Source organism: Peromyscus maniculatus, chromosome 21 (genome assembly GCF_049852395.1).
Source record: "Peromyscus maniculatus bairdii isolate BWxNUB_F1_BW_parent chromosome 21, HU_Pman_BW_mat_3.1, whole genome shotgun sequence".
In the NCBI taxonomy this organism is placed as follows: Eukaryota; Metazoa; Chordata; class Mammalia; order Rodentia; family Cricetidae; genus Peromyscus; species Peromyscus maniculatus.
The window spans coordinates 40,576,244-40,592,340 of NC_134872.1; the positions used below are offsets into that span (position 1 = coordinate 40,576,244).

Below are 16,097 nucleotides of genomic sequence, written 5' to 3' on the forward strand. Positions count from 1 at the left end.
TTATAGATGGTTGTGAGCCACCATGTGGCTGCTAGTTGAACTCAAGTCCTCCGGAAGAACAGCCAGTGCTCTTAACCTGTGAGCCAGCTCTCCAGTCCAGCAGTTATTTCTTTTAGAAGTTTTCATGCCGTTTCTCTTTCATGGTCTTTTGGTTTCTGATGTTTCAGTTGAGCTGTTACCTGCTGCCCTGATGATTTTATTTTAAGTTTAGTTTCTTGCAGTGTTTAAGATTTGTATTGCATACAATTCCCAGAGTTGCCGAGGCAGGGCTTCTGCTTCTGTGTTCAGAAATTCAAACTGAACATTCCATCTACTGCAAGTCTTCCAGGTCTAATAAAACAACCTCATAATCCTTTAAAAAAAAAAAAAGGATTTGTATTGCAACGAAGGGGCGCCACCACTGCCCCCCGGCGGGTTTTGATTTTTTAAGACAGGGTCTCTCTCACTGTAGCTGAGGCTGGCCTGCATCTCCCAACGATGATCCCCCTGCCTCAGTGTACAGGTGTGTGCCCCCGTAGCCACTTCCTACTGAGCTTTGACAGACCCTCTACTGGACACTTGTGTGTTCATTTGGGTCTTTCTTGCTAGGTGTTAGCAGAGTTTGTGGGTTTTCTCTAATTTGCGACTTCATTCTTCGGCTGTCTTTAAGCAGTACCCTGCAGAGTTCCTCCTGCAGCCAGCCACCTCCTTTATCCAGTGCTCTCTCTGGTTTAACCCTCTATTTTAGTCTTTTGTCTTTGTTCCTGGGATTTCCTATCTAATTGGTTTAGCCTTCTGTTTGCTCTTAATTTGAATTAAGATGTTTTGGTTTGTCTCCATTTTAATATTTTTTATTTTCAGTTCTGTGCTGAAATTCTCTACCCTTTATTTTATAAATAGGCTTATGTAGAGTGACCATATTGACTTTAAAGTCTTTGTACCACCTGCTAGCTCGCATCTATACAGCTACTGTGGATCTTATTTGTCATTTTTTTGTTTATGTTTTCTCTCAGCTGTTTTTTTTTATTGAAAATAGATTTTCCCCCTCACACGCTATATCCTGATTGTAGTTTCCAATCCCTCTGTTCCTCCCAGTTCCTCCCCACCTCCCTCACATCTGAATCCACTCACTTTCTGTCTCTCATTAGAAAATAAACAGGATAATAATAAAATAAAATATAAACAGATAAACAAAAAACTAGCACATTGAAATTGGACAAAGCAAACAGAAGGAAAAGAGCCCAAGAAAAGGCACAAGAATTAGAGACTCATTTGCACATTCAATACTTTCATAAAAACACTAAACTGGAAGTCAAAGTATATATATTCAAAGGACCTGTGGGATTAAAATGTGTGTGTGTGTATGTATATTGTATTTGTATGTATGTATGTATGTGTGTGTGTGTGTGTGTGTGTGTGTGTGTGTGTATATATATATATATATATATATATATATATATATATATATATATAATAAAAAGTAAAATAAAATTAAAAAGAAAAGGCCCTGACATCATATTATGAAACAAGGAATCTCCAAAGATGCCATTGAGTTCATTTTCTGTTGGCCATCTCCTTCAGGGCATATTGCCTACCCTTAAGAGTAGAGAGTTTAAGTCTTGCGATGGTTGCGCACGCCTTTAATCCCAGCACTTGGAAGGCAGAGCCAGGTGGATGACTGTGAGTTCGAGGCCAGCCTGGGCTACAGAGCAAGATCCAGAAAAGGCACCAAAGCTACACAGAGAAACCTTGACTGGTGCGGGGGGGTGGGGGGGGGAGTAGAGAGTTTATTTCCCCAGTGAGACTTCCTTGGAGAAAACTAAAATTTCATTTGCAAGTGTATATCAGTTGGAGATAGCTTCTGGGCTAGGATGGGGGCATGTTTCCACTTTTCCTTTCAGTCCTAGAACCTCAGCTGGTGCACAGCTGTGCAAGCCCTGTGCAAGCTGCTTCAGTCTCTGAGTTCATGTGTGAGGTGATCCTGTTGGTTTAGAGGGCTTGTCTTCTTGGTGTCCTCCATTTCCTCTGGCTCTTACACTTTTTCCTCATCTGCCTTGGGGTTCCCTAAGCCCCGAGTGGGAGGCATTTGGTGGAAACATCCCCTTTAGGGCTCAGTGTTCCAAGGTCTCCCACTCTGCGTAATGTCTGGCTATGGGTCTCTGTATTTGTTCCCATCTGCATCATGAGGAAGCTTCTCTGATGATGGCTGAGCAAGACACTGATCTATGAAGGTAACAGAATGCCATTAGGAATCATTTTATTGCTATGTTTTTTTATTTTTAAAGGACAGTAGTATTTGGTTTTGCCTAGATCCCTTCACTATCTAGTCTCAGGTTCTTGGTCACCCAGGCAGTGTTGGTATGGGTTCCATCTTATGGAGTGGGCCTTAAGTCAAACCAGATATTGGTTTGTTACTCCCACAGGCTTTGGGCCACCAGTGCACTAGCATATCTTGCAGGCAGGACACCATTGTAGAGCAGAGTGTTTGTGGCTCGGCTGGTGTTTTCATTTCTCCTGTGGTAGCATGCAGAATACCTTCCTATACCACAGATGCGAGCATTTGGGGTGAAGGCTCTACATACACCAGCTCGACGTCTCCGTGTTTAACAAGTTGGGTGTTGTCTTCAGCAATAGGGTCTTACTGACAGTTTGTGGAGAGCAACCTATAGTCTTGACAACAGCCTGGGTTGTTTGGGGTTCCTATGGGACTTCTTTGGCTAACAACACAATTAGATGTAACCCACCCTCAGTACTAGAAGCTTCATTTGGTGACAAGAGATGTCCAGTTGGGGCTCTGGCTCCCCCAATATTTCTGTTTATTTTCTGCAATGTCTGAGATGTTGTTTTAGTAAGGTTATTTGTAGAAATTTGAAGTTAAGAATAGTATCGTCTGACAGATTTTATTCCTTCTTGTCAGGAGCCTAGTAGTTCTGCTATCCAGGATTATTTGAGTCCAGTTTTAGGCTCTCTGTGATTTGATCTACAGCCTTCGGTGGGCCTGTTAGTTGATATATACAGTACTTTTCTGTGGCGATGATATAACACCATGACCAAGAGCAACTTAAGGAAGAGTTAATTTGTGCTTATAGTTCCTAAGGGAGAGTACACAATGGTGGGGGAAGCATGACAATAGGCTCTCAGACCAGGAAGCTGAGAGCTCACATTTTCAATTGCAAACTCCAAGCCAAGAGTGGGGCAGGGCAATGAACTCTCAAAGCCTACCTCTACTGATGTACTTCCTCCAGAGAGGCCACACTTTCCCATACAGCCGCATCAACTGGGGATCATGGTGTGCAAGTACCTGAGCCTATGAGGGAAATTCTAGTTCAAACCACCACTGTTGTTCACTCTGAAGTTGTGGGTATGTTCTTTTAGTATCCAAAACTAGTCTCCTTTCTTTATATGTGACTCTTTGTTACTGAAGTAGATTGGTTGTTGAAATCCTTAGAAAGCATTACTTAGCAGCTTATGATGCTAGAGAAAGAGCCCCAGATTCCACAGTTTTCTTTCTGGGCCACTGTTCTCAGGCCTAATAATTTATTCTCTCATTTGCTCTTTGATGCCTTCATGCATATGCTTTTCTTTTGTTTTGGGTGGTGGTGGTAATAGTGATTGAACTAGGCCTCATTTACACAGAACACACCCTTCACTGAACCACACTCTCAGCCTTAAGCATGTGTTTTTCATAATATCACTGAGCTCCTCAGTTGTCTTCAGGATTCAAGTTAGTCTCATTTACCTTGTCTACCATTTCAGAGGTAGAATCTGCCCTTCCCGCAGAATATAAAATTAAGTGGACATGCTGTTCTGTGTATTGCAGTAGTTCCAGTGCAGCAGTGTCTAAAACTAAACTTGGATACATCAAGATTGATATTTGATAATTTAAGTTTAATGTTTATTTTGTTGACAGGTTTGTAAAGGGGATTGTCTTAGTTACTTTTCTTTTTCTGTGACAAAGCTCCATGACCAAGGCAATTGATAAGCGTTTAATTAGGCCTACATTTTCAGAGGGTTAGAATCCTTGATGGTGGGGCAAAAACCATGGTGGCAGGAACAGCTGAGAGCTCACATCTTGACTACAAGTGGGAGGAAGAGAGAGACACTGGTGTGAGTCTTTTGAAACCTCAAAGATGCCCTCAGGAACACACCTCCTCCAACAAGGCCACACCTCCTAATCCTTCCCAATACAGATGGTTGTGAGCCGCCATATGGTTGGTGGGAACAGTTCAAACCTATGAGCCTGTGTGGGCATTCTCATTCAGACCACCATAGGAATAATTCATCTTGTCCCATTTAACACAATGGGTATGAGTGGTTGTTGCTTGCAATATACTGTCTGGTCTGACTTGCTCTTGTGTGAAGACAGGATCTCACATGCCAGGCTGGCCTGGAACTCACTGACTGACAGCTCTTCTGCCTTTGCCCCAGAGTGCTTGGATTGCAGCTGTATACCACTACACTCGGCTGACTATACTGCATCATTCTTTACAAGCATCATAGTCGATCATTTGTGTGCATTTTATTTCATTGATATGTTGGTTTTTTTCCAGCGTGTTAGGACCTTTTATTGAAATGTTTATGGAACATTTTATTGTGGGAGACATATGGGATCCTGTATTTGGGAGCAGAGCTCAGACAGGAGCTTCTCTTCTGGAAAAGTATAAATTTTGAGAACTATCGCTTCTCCCTAGTTGAACTTCAGAAGTGAACAGAGGCCAGGCATGGTGACTCACAACTGTAATCCCAACACATGAGAGACCAGAAGTGAACAGAGGCCAGGCATGGTGACTCACAACTGTAATCCCAACACAGGAGGGGCCAGGCAGGAGGACTTCACAAGGCCCAGACCAGCCTGGGCAAGTGAGACACTGTCTCAACAAAAACAAAAGAATAGGATTTTTCTTTGTTTCTTTTTTTAATTTACCTTCATACAGGAAAATGTAGTTGAATTTTGTTTGTGTTGCTTTTGGTTTTTTATGTATAAGTGTTTGCCTGCATTGGGTGTATATGTACCATATGTTTGCCCAGTACTGCAGGAGGCCATAAGAGGGCATCAGGTCCCCTGGAAACTGGAGATACAGATGGTTGTGAGCTGCCATGCAGTTGGTCGGAACCAACTTGGGTTCTCTGTAAGAGCTGCTAATGCTCTTAACTTCGTAGTCCCCTCCTTGGGCCCCCAGTTGAGGTAGTATTGTTGCTTGTTTTTGTAAGTTTTTTTGTTTTTGTTTTTGACTTTTAATTATGTGTGTGCATGTCTGAGTGTGGGTATGTGCATATGTGTGTGGGTGCCTGCAGAGGCCAGAAAGGGGCATCAGATCGCCGGGAGCTGAAGTTACAGGTGCTTGTGAGCTGCCCACCTTGGGTGCTGGGAACTGAACTCCAGTCCTCTGCTTGAATTTGAAGCTAACACTTTTTTGGTTGCTTATGTAAATTTCTTTCTGAGTTTTTGATCCTTGTGTTTTATTTTCTTTACCAAACAGGATTTACCCAATAACATGATTCATCAGGTGCCAATCAAATCTCTCCCTCAAGAGTGGCTTTGGTGTGAAACGTGGTGTGATGACGCTTCTAAGAAGAGGGCAAAGACGATCGACCTGGTGAGCAGCCTTCCCTGCTGGGACCCGTGACAGTGCCTGGGCGCTTGCTAATGCTGGGTCCACTTGGCTCTGTCTGAGTTGGGGTTGGAGCTGCAAAGCATGTCCTGGTCATTTCAGCAGGGCATGTCCTGGTCATTTCAGCAGGGCATGTCCTGGTCATTTCAGCAGGGCTCTTTGCTTGCCACAAGAAGCCAGGTCCCCATGCGCTGGCCAAGCCATTTTCTGCTGAGTCACTGCTTGTCTTCCGTTCCGTCTCTGTGCCTGGAAGGTTTCCCTTTAGTCTGGAACCTTTGCTGCCCTCTGGATCTGAGAGTATCCCACTGTGACCTGGCCTAACCTTGAAGTCCTGCTCCTCTCCCTCAGTCTCCCCATGCCCCCTGGACGCCCCTTTGAATCTGTACGGTATGCCTTTGCCGTAGCTCCACTGATCTGTGCGTGTTGTGTTTTCAGTGTAATAATCCCATGACTAAGGAGCCCAAACTGGAGGCTGCCGTGCGCATCGTCCCCGAGTGGCAGGACTATGATCAGGAGATCAAGCAGCTGCAGCTCCTCTTCCAGGAGGAGAAGGAGATGGGGACCCTGCGTGAGGAGAAGATGCAGGAAGGTGAGTGTGAGCCTGGCTGTGGATAAGTAACTCCTTGTTTCTGATCCGTTGTCAGAACAACAGGGTAAGGAATATAAGGGGGAGAGGGACACCTGACCTCAACTAGGTTCTGTTTTTCATTTTGCCCCTTCGGCCAGCCCTCTAAATAGCACTCTCAATGAAGTTTTGCAGTCCTCCACTCAACACACATACACACTTTCTTGTTTTGGTCAAAGGAAGAAGAGATGCTTTTTAAAGAAATTTTTAATATGTGTATTTTTTATTTTTATTTTTATTTTTTGTGTGTGTGTGGTCATTAAATCTGCCATGGTACAAGACAATGAATAAATTTAGATCAAGACAAAATATATATTTATTTGAAAGTAAAGAGTGTAAAACAGGCATATTGGAGTGAGGATGGAGTGTATTTAAACTGAAGATAAAAAAAATACCAGTCTTTTACATAAAATTTCAACTTTCATATCATTTTACTACAACTTCATAATTCGTTCATTTATTATTTAGAGGGGGTCACACATTACTGGGCATGGCAGAACATGCCTTAATCTCAGCACTATTGTAGCACGAATCTTAAAGGTCTTATTAATAAAAACAAACCAGTGCCCGTTATTGGGGTGAATGCTGAAAGATCAGAGAAGCAGAACAAGCCACAGCCACCTCACCTCGCCAATTCCTCAGCTGATCCTGTTTCCTCAGACTGGAAGCCTTTGAGTCCTCATATCCAAATGGATCTCAGCTGCACTGTGCTGCTCAAAGCCTAAAAGCTTAACCAGCTCTAAGTTTCTGGTCCTCATGCCTTATATACCTTTCTGCTTTCTGCCATCACTTCCTAGGATTAAAGGCGTGAGTCACCATGCCTGGCTGTTTCCAGTGTGGCCTTGAACTCACAGAGATCCAGATGGATCTCTGCCTCCCAGGTGATAGGATTAAAAGCATGTGTGCTACCATTTTCTGGCCTCTATATCTAGTGACTGTTCTGTTCTCTGACCCCAGATAAGTTTATTAGGGTGCACAATATTTTGGGGAACGCAATATCACCACACACTATGGAGACAAAGACAGGTGGATCTCTGAGTTTGAGGTCAGCCTAATTACGTAGTGAGTCCAGGACAGTCAAGGAAACATAGTGAGACCCTGTCTCAAAACAACAAACAATGGGCTGGAGAGATGGCTCAGTGGTTAAGGGCACTGGCTGCTCTTCCAAAGGTCCTGAGTTCAATTCCCAGCAACCACATGGTGGCTCACAACCATCTGTAATGAGATCTGGCACCCTCTTCAGGCATACATGCAGACAGAACACTGTGTACATAATAAGTAAATAAATCTTAAAAAAAAAACAACAAATTTAAAAAACCAAACATACATACAATGTTATTTTAATTGGGTAGCAGCAAGCTGAAAAAGCATAAAGACTTGTCTTTTTGAAGGCTGGATATGTAGCTCAGTGGTAGAACACTTACCTAGCATGTGCAAGACCCTGGGTACCATCCCTAGTGCTTCCAAGGCTAGACATGGATCTCTGTACAAAATACTTTCATATTGTTTACCAGTCAAATTAGGTGTTTTGTTTTTGAAGCTGCTAAAACTTACAATAAATGTTTAGTGCCTTTGCCCATCTATACAAGTCTTTTTTTTTTTAAGACAGGGTTTCTCTGTGTAGTTTTGGTACCTGTCCTGGATCTCTCTCTATAGACCAGGCTGGCCTTGAACTCACAGAAATAGGCCTGCCTCTGTCTCTGCCTCCTGAGTGCTGGGATTAAAGGCGTGCACTGCTGCCCGCCCGGCCCATACAAGTCTTAACAGTTTACTCAAGGCTAAGAAGCGAGAGGATCAAGAGTTAAACTCATTTTTTTAGCCACATAGTGAGTTTGAGACCAGCCTACAAAAACAGTGGATAAATTGGGCTCTGGATCTTAATATTTCTCCTACTTTAAACTTATCCTAAGAAGCAAATGAAGAGCTTAAGTCTTGAGTGACTTGACAGTCCATTCTGGAGACTGCCAGGGTAGTAAGAATCATACCTAGAAGGTTACACAGTCACCATAACTGTGTAACCCATATTTGCAGCGGGAGAGATGGTTCAAAAGCACAGTCAGTGATTCCAGTTCCGGGGATCTGATGCCCTCTTCTGGCTGTGGGCTCAGCATGCATATGGTATATAGATATACGTGCAGACAAAACACCCACACCCATAGAAAATGAAAACACATTTTTTTAAAAGTAAATTCATTATGAAATTTATCCATGCATAAATGGACAGAGAATACGAACAAACTATTCAAAAGAAGAGCTGTATAGGAAGGAGACAGAAATCAGGTTAGAGTCACCATTAGTGTCTGCTATATCAAAAAATGCTGATGTATTGCTAATGCTGCGCATAAAGGAGACACTGGTGAGACTCTGGTGAAGGAGCCTTGCTGAAGCTGTGTGCATCTGGAAAGCCCTTGCTTAAAAGCAGTGTGTCTGTTATCGAGAGGCTATAAAGTCCTGGACACTGGGCTCAGCGGGCACAGCCTGATGATGACCTGAGTCTGAACCCAGAACCCATGTAAAAGTGAAAGAGTTTTTGTTGTCCTCACCCAGTTGTCCTCTGACCTACACAAGTGCACCATGGCATGTGCACACAGTAATGGTAATACATAAAAACATACTATGAAAGAAAATGATTCTGTCTTCAGCATTTCCTATGTTGAGAATGCATCTTAAATAGTTCAATACAAGGGGGAAAAATCCACATGAAGAAACTTACTTTACTGTTACTTATCAATTAGTAACATTAAAACAGTTTAAGGATCAAAGAAAACAGCTACCCAGACACAGGAATAAACGTGTAAGTGCAGAAGGTCTCTGGAAAGAATAAACATGTAAGTGCAGAAGGTCTCTGGAAAGTGGGTTGGCCGAGAGCCAGTACTGCCCTGGTGAAACAGCCAGTGGTTCTTAAGACTAAACATGTCTTCTTTCTCTTATGTTTGCTTCCAAACTTTAACCCCATCTGAGACGTACAGTGGAGTGTGCTGTGGACGATGCTCACACTTAAGTCTTATATTTTGTTCTTTTCCATAGGTTCTCAGAAGCATGAAGAATTATGATCTCTGGAAGAAGATAGGAAATCCCACCATCTGACAGTTTTTGTACTAAATGCTAGTTTTTTTCTGATCTATCGATGCAACTGCTGATGAACCGATTGGGCAGGTGTACCACACCTATTGATTTAGACTACTGCACCCTAGAGGGTGCCGGATCTTTGGGGCTAAGGCTCTGTTGGATTTGTACCTCAGAGGAAGACAAGTGGCTGATCTTGTGGGACTGTCTTCACACCAGAGGGAGAAATGGTGGCAGCCACTGAGCGAAGCCACGTCCTTTGTGCCCACACGCAAGAGCACACATTGCTGCACTGGCTCTGAAGCTGCCAGAAAAGCCACCATGTCCTTCCTTACCTCAGTTTACCTGCAGCCCTGCTGCACTGCAGATGCCCACCCTGTACCAGGTCAGGTGGGCAGATGCTTCATCCAAGGTCCAAGCCTCAAGGTCTATGCCAACACACTTCTCACATCCCGTGCCCCACGTTCTCTCCCCCAGCATCAGGCTCACTGTGGAATTGAGCCCAACCGATAATCATGTGGCTTCAGGGTTGGCTCAGTTGCTAAGAAATCAGTCTTCAGGAGAACTGGGGTGGTTTGGATGAGGGCTGTGGAAACGACAGGCAGAGGAGAGTTTTCTGGTGTCAGAGGAAGAAGACAGAAATTGGCCATTCTCTTTCAGTCTGTGTGGCTGAATTTAACGGAAGCTTTATTCTATTACCAGTGAACTTTCTACATAATTGTTTTGTAAACAATTTTTATATTTATGAAAATGTTTGCTTTTTCTTCCTACTTTCTAAAAAACGGTTGGTTCTGAATTTCCTGGCTGGGCACAGGTGTACTGAGTCCCTCAGTGGTCCATCTCCATGTACTCAGCCTCCATCTGGATGACCACCATGCTGTCTGCCCTTGCCCTTGTCCAGTCTTCTCTCAGACCCAGGAGACTGTCCTTGGTCTTTTCTTCCCCGGATGCTCTCAGACCAATGACCAGGAATGGCTGTCTCTGGAACTCAGTTTCCTGTGCTCTGTCTTTTTCCCTTTTACTTTGGCTCTGTGGGTTGCCTTTGCCTTTTGAGACTTGCCCAAGGCCTGGTCCAGTTCTAAGGTAACTGCTGCGTTGTGTGTGTCCACAGCCATAGCCCAGCCTCACCTTGTCAGGAGCAGCCTGGGCTGTGAGCCTGGGACATGTTGTTAACCTGGCTGCCCAGGATTCGGGGATCTACAGCGGAGAGTTTCAGAGTGTTGCTGGCACTGGCCTGCCTCAGTCACAGGAGCTGTTCTTCCCTCTTTAACCTGCCTTTAAAATAAGAAGGGAGCTGGTGTGTGGCTCAGGGCCATCCCATCATTGCACCCCCACCTCAAAAAAGAAGAAGAAAGAGTGAATATTATGAGTGAGTGCACATGGGTAAGACCTTGCCCATCTAAGCTAGGTAGTAATACGTGTGTTTTCAAGGGAGAATGACCTACAGTAGCCATAGCTGGGATTTGAATGGGCAGTTACTAAGTAATAGTGAGAGATGGCAGAACATCATCGAAACCCACATAGCCTGCAGAAACCCCTTAACTCAGCCAGCTGGAGTTCCCCAGTGAGCATCCTGAGCAGAGCAGAGTGTTCCCTCAGGTAAGGCTTCCAAGTAAAAGAACAAATAGCAAAACTAAAAATACCATCATCAAATTCGGTGCTCACAACATCCTGCAGAAACTAGCCGGGGAAGCTGAAACAGTCAGCTGGAGTTCCCTTTCTCCAAGCTTGCAGCCTCCCTACCCACTGTGGCACTTTCATAGCAGGGCCAAGCAGTGGCTGAGTCCTCTGACCTTGGGAAGGTATCTGGGAATGAATTACTCCCAGCTGTGTTCAAGGATGTCGTATTTTGACTCTTGGACTATTGAATTGTTTTGTCCTAAAGTTAGGGGGGGGTTCACATCCCCAGACAAAGGGCTTTGTGAGACACTTTGAGATAAACATGTCCCATAGCCAGGCTTCTTAGCTAGCACATGACATCAACACACTGTACATACATTACAACATGAATGTTTAAAATAAAAATTTCACCACACATACATCAAGTAATTAATCCCCCCACCCCCACCCCCATTTTCGAGTCCTAAAGTTAACTTAGAGCCAGCCTCCGTTCAGGCTTCATGTCCACATTACATTAAGCTTTCAGGGATACCACTGCAGCCGTCCTCAACTGTAGGCAGAAATGGTGTTCCCAGTGTCCTGGGAGCCTGTGATGAGCAGGAAATAGGCAGGTCACGGGGATGTGTTTTTAAATGTTGGTCCTAGTGGCCAGTTTCCTTTTTTCCAGGCAGGGTTTCTCTGTAGCCCTGGCTGTCCTGGAACTCACTCTATAGACCGGGCTAGCCTCAAACTCACAGAGATGTGCCACCACTGCCTGGCCAGTTTCCTTCTTTTTACCAAGTCATTAATGCATCCTCTGAGGAAAAGGAAGGTGCAGATCATGTCCTCTGTGATCCTTCGGTCCCTCATGTGTCACCACCCTGACATAAGTCATATTATAGTTGATGCTGGATAGGCCAGACCCAGCTTGCTTCTGAAGTTGTCCAGGCCTTCCTTTGCCAGCTTGGTCCTTGCTTTCTGTGGATTAATCATCTCTACAAATTAAGCAAAAGCCCCATAAGTGATGCTACCATTAAGTGCCCCAGGAAGGGTGTCTCTGTTGGTTTCATCTGATATCTGCACCATGAAAAAAGCATACTGTGACTGAAAAGAGAGGTAAAATATTTCCCAAGAAGCAGGAAATAACTGATCACGTGGATTGTCCAAGCTTCTGGAAAGTTCACTGTTGTTCTTGGCATGTGTATATATCATTTTTTGTTTGTTCATTGGTTGGTTGGTTTTTGTTTTTGGGTTGTTGTTTTTTTTTAACCTTTTGTCATATAGTAGTAGCAAAATTCTTTTCCGAACCAGTAGGGTCGTGTGAACTGTGACATGTCAGAATTAGATGGGCCGGTGCGAGTCAGTCTGTTCTGTGGGAAGTGGCACTTGCTTGGCATCTCGGACTTTCAGGGCACAGCTTTCCAGCATCCTGGGTTTAGTCAGAAGTTGAGAGGGATGGTGTGTTGGTTTCTTAAGGTAGTTGACATTGATAGTCTGGCAGAAGCTACGTTTCCGATTGAACACGTTTTGTCTCCATTGTGCTGGGCTGTCTGATCAGAAGAGCTGGATTTCCTCTACTCGCCTGGAAACTTTATGTTCTGAACTTTGTTAAGGCTCTGCCTGATGTATGTTATCTGGTTTTAGGCTGAGTCCATGAACGATGCACCATAGTAAAGAGCCCGGTAGTAAAGAAGGGAGAAGAAAACAGGAAGTAAACTTGGCAGTAACTTAGGCCTGGTCAGACAGCTCTCGCATGGTCAGGGGTATGACATCACTCCTCTTGTCCCTGTCTCCTCCATGACTAAATCTTTTTCTAAAATGGTTCTTCTTAGACCTGCATGATTAAAAGAAATGATTTGCCTGAGGCGTTGAGAGGGAGCTCTGATCCACTTTTCTGGATAGATTTCACGAAAAACTGCCCAATGGGAAATGTCCTGGTGATGTGGATTATGATTTACGCACAATTCCTAAATGTGACTTTGAGGGCTCTGTCTTTTTAGTGAGTTGTTGCATACTTGGCTTTCTGGGAATATTGTGTGAAGACCAGTCGATCCAATGGCTCATCTTGTTTCTTGTTTAGAAAGCATTTTTGTTGTTGAATTTCATGAGCTCCTGTTTTCTCTGCCTTAAGGTAACGGAGAAAGTCTTAATGAGGACTTCTCACATGCCGGATGAGTTCAAGCACATTAAACACTATCACTCAGGAAGTTACTGAAATGTCCAAGTGTCTGGAAGGTTCTTTCTCGTTTCCCATTCATTGCTGGTGTTTTATCTTTCCGTGTAATCGCAGAAAAGTTCCGTAGGAGTGGAGAGTCGGTGGACTGGGCAGGGACTCTCCTTGCGTGTCATTGAAGGCAGCCGTGATAGAGTCAGCGCCAAGCATCAGCATGCTACAGGGAAGTCCAGGAAGTTGGGGACAGAAAGCAGGGGATCACTCCTGGGTCCCCAGCAGTGTGGAGGCTGTGACTCCTGGGTCCCCAGCAGTGTGGAGGCTGTGACTCCTGGGTCCCCAGCAATGTGGAGGCTGTGACTCCTGGGTCCCCAGCAGTGTGGAGGCTGTGACTCCTGGGTCCCCAGCAGTGTGGAGGCTGTGACTCCTGGGTCCCCAGCAGTGTGGAGGCTGTGACTCCTGGTCCCCAGCAGTGTGGAGGGCTGTGACTCCCAGGTCCCCAGCAGTGTGGAGGGCTGTGACTCTGGTCCCCAGCAGTGTGGAGGCTGTGACTCTGGTCCCCAGCAGTGTGGATGGCTGTGACTCCTGGTCCCCAGCAGTGTGGAGGCTGTGACTCCTGGGTCCCCAGCAGTGTGGAGGCTATGACTCCTGGGTCCCCAGCAGTGTGGAGGGTTGTGACTCCTGGTCCCCAGCAGTGTGGAGGGCTGTGACTCCTGGGCAGGGCTTGGAGGGCTGTGACTCCTGGGTCCCCAGCAGTGTGGAGGGCTATGACTCCTGGGTCCCCAGCAGTGTGGAGGGCTGTGACTCCTGGGTCCCAGCAGTGTGGAGGGCTATGACTCCTGGGTCCCAGCAGTGTGGAGGGCTATGACTCCTGGGTCCCCAGCAGTGTGGAGGCTGTGACTCCCGGGTCCCCAGCAGTGTGGAGGCTGTGACTCCCGGGTCCCCAGCAGTGTGGAGGCTGTGACTCCCGGGTCCCAGCAGTGTGGAGGCTGTGACTCCTGGTCTCCAGCAGTGTGGAGGCTGTGACTCCCGGGTCCCAGCAGTGTGGAGGCTGTGACTCCCGGGTCCCAGCAGTGTGGAGGCTGTGACTCCTGGTCCCCAGCAGTGTGGAGGCTGTGACTCCTGGTCTCCAGCAGTGTGGAGGCTGTGACTCCCGGGTCCCAGCAGTGTGGAGGCTGTGACTCCTGGTCTCCAGCAGTGTGGAGGCTGTGACTCCCGGGTCCCAGCAGTGTGGAGGCTGTGACTCCTGGTCTCCAGCAGTGTGGAGGCTGTGACTCCTGGTCTCCAGCAGTGTGGAGGCTGTGACTCCTGGGTCCCCAGCAGTGTGGAGGCTGTGACTCCTGGTCTCCAGCAGTGTGGAGGCTGTGACTCCTGGTCTCCAGCAGTGTGGAGGCTGTGACTCCCGGGTCCCAGCAGTGTGGAGGCTGTGACTCCCGGGTCCCAGCAGTGTGGAGGCTGTGACTCCTGGTCTCCAGCAGTGTGGAGGCTGTGACTCCTGGCAGGGCTTGGAGCCATGCTCTCTACCCCCTGCTCTCTCTGCTGCCTTACTTGTCCCCGTTGAGCTCAGCAGACAGAGGAACGGGCACCGTTCCCTCAACCAGATGCAAACTGCACTAACCGAAGGTTGGCGCTTTGGAACAGAAGACAACCAAGCACTCTGTTTTCCAGCCAGAAATGGGAAAATGGAGACAAAGCTTAGGTTTTTAAGGAAAAACCTTTCCCATTCAAGCCAACACCTCACATGGTGTGAGGCTAATGTCTGTGAATGTCTTTAGTCCAAAGGAATGCTGGTGTTATCATGAGAGTAAGCTCTGCTCAACACAATAAACTCCTCCTCTCTTCTTTAGTTGTATGGTTGTCATTAAGCTGTGTGTGTGTGAGAGAGAGGGGCGGGGTGAGTAGGAAGGGTAGATTGGTAGAGGACAGTCTAACCCTTCACCTCTCAGAGGTCACCAACCCTGATGGTCTGGCCATAGCTAGTCCTTCAGATCCTGGCCCAGCAGCCAGGCCCCCAACTCTGGGACCTGCCCCTAACGCTCTGGATGACAAGCAGCCCTGGCAGTGCCGGCCATGAGAGGCAGAGGGGTGAAGCCTCAGAGTCCTGGCAGACCTCCTCACTGGGTCCTCAGGAGCCATGTGGGTTCTGCCCCAGCCCGTTCTCTGAGCACATCCTGCCACTCTGTAATCGGTGTACACTTCAGACTGGTGTGTCAGGTGTCCTTGCTGAGGTGGCCATCAAGAGGACCTGGTGCCTGTGAGGAGGAAAGATTTGGAGGGCAGGAGAAGCTTCTACAGGGAATGATGCTCAAAGAGAAGCCTAGCATGGAAGTGGGAGCTTCCTGTGTTGCTGAGGGACCTCGGGAGTACGTGTGCCACGCACTGAGCAGTCGGGCTGAGACTCATCTGGGAATAGGAGAAGTCCTGGGCCTTTAAACTGGAGTCTGACTTGACCTGGGTTTTTGTTTGGGGTGTGGGTTCTAGTGTGTGTGTGTGTGTGTGTGTGTGTGTGTGTGTGTGTGTGTGTGTGTGTGTGTGTGTGTGTGTGTAGGGACACCCTCACATGCTCTTCCTTGGGAGTCATCTACTTTTCGGATTGAGACAAGTTCTCAGAGCATGGAACTCAGCATGTAAGCTAGTTAGCAGTCCCTAGCATAGGAATCGGCCCGGCTCTGCCTCTTTTTTTTTTTGTTTGTTTTGTTTTGTTTTGTTTTGTTTTTCTAGACAGGGTTTCTCTGTGTAGCTTTGTGCCTTTCCTGGAACTCACTTGGTAGCCCAGACTGGCCTCGAACTCACAGAGATCCACCTGGCTCTGCCTCCCGAGTGCTGGGATTAAAGGCATGCGCCACCACCGCCCGGCCCGGTTCTGCCTCTTGGGCTTAACTTGTTGATTCCTTATTACTCTTTTTTTTTTTTTTTTTTTTTTTTTAAGATTTATTAATTTATTATGTATACAAAAGAGGGCGCCAGATCTCATTACAGATGGTTGTGAGCCACCATGTGGCTGCTGGGAATTGAACTCAGGACCTCTGGAAGAACAGTCGGTGCT

At 46.4% G+C, this 16,097-nt stretch overlaps 1 protein-coding gene across 2 annotated transcripts in view; it reads left to right on the forward strand.

Annotated features, from left to right (window-relative positions):
- Positions 1-13,098, forward strand: part of Uggt1 (UDP-glucose glycoprotein glucosyltransferase 1) — a 133,311-nt gene extending 120,213 nt beyond the window's left edge. For both annotated transcript variants that reach the window (XM_042266367.2, XM_042266369.2), the window contains 3 exons: positions 5,460-5,576; positions 6,027-6,180; positions 9,244-13,098. In XM_042266367.2, coding sequence (XP_042122301.1) covers positions 5,460-5,576; positions 6,027-6,180; positions 9,244-9,269 — 297 coding nt within the window. In that variant the 3' untranslated portion in view covers positions 9,270-13,098. The remainder of the gene's footprint in view (positions 1-5,459; positions 5,577-6,026; positions 6,181-9,243) is intronic.
- The last annotated feature ends 2,999 nt before the right edge of the window (positions 13,099-16,097 follow it).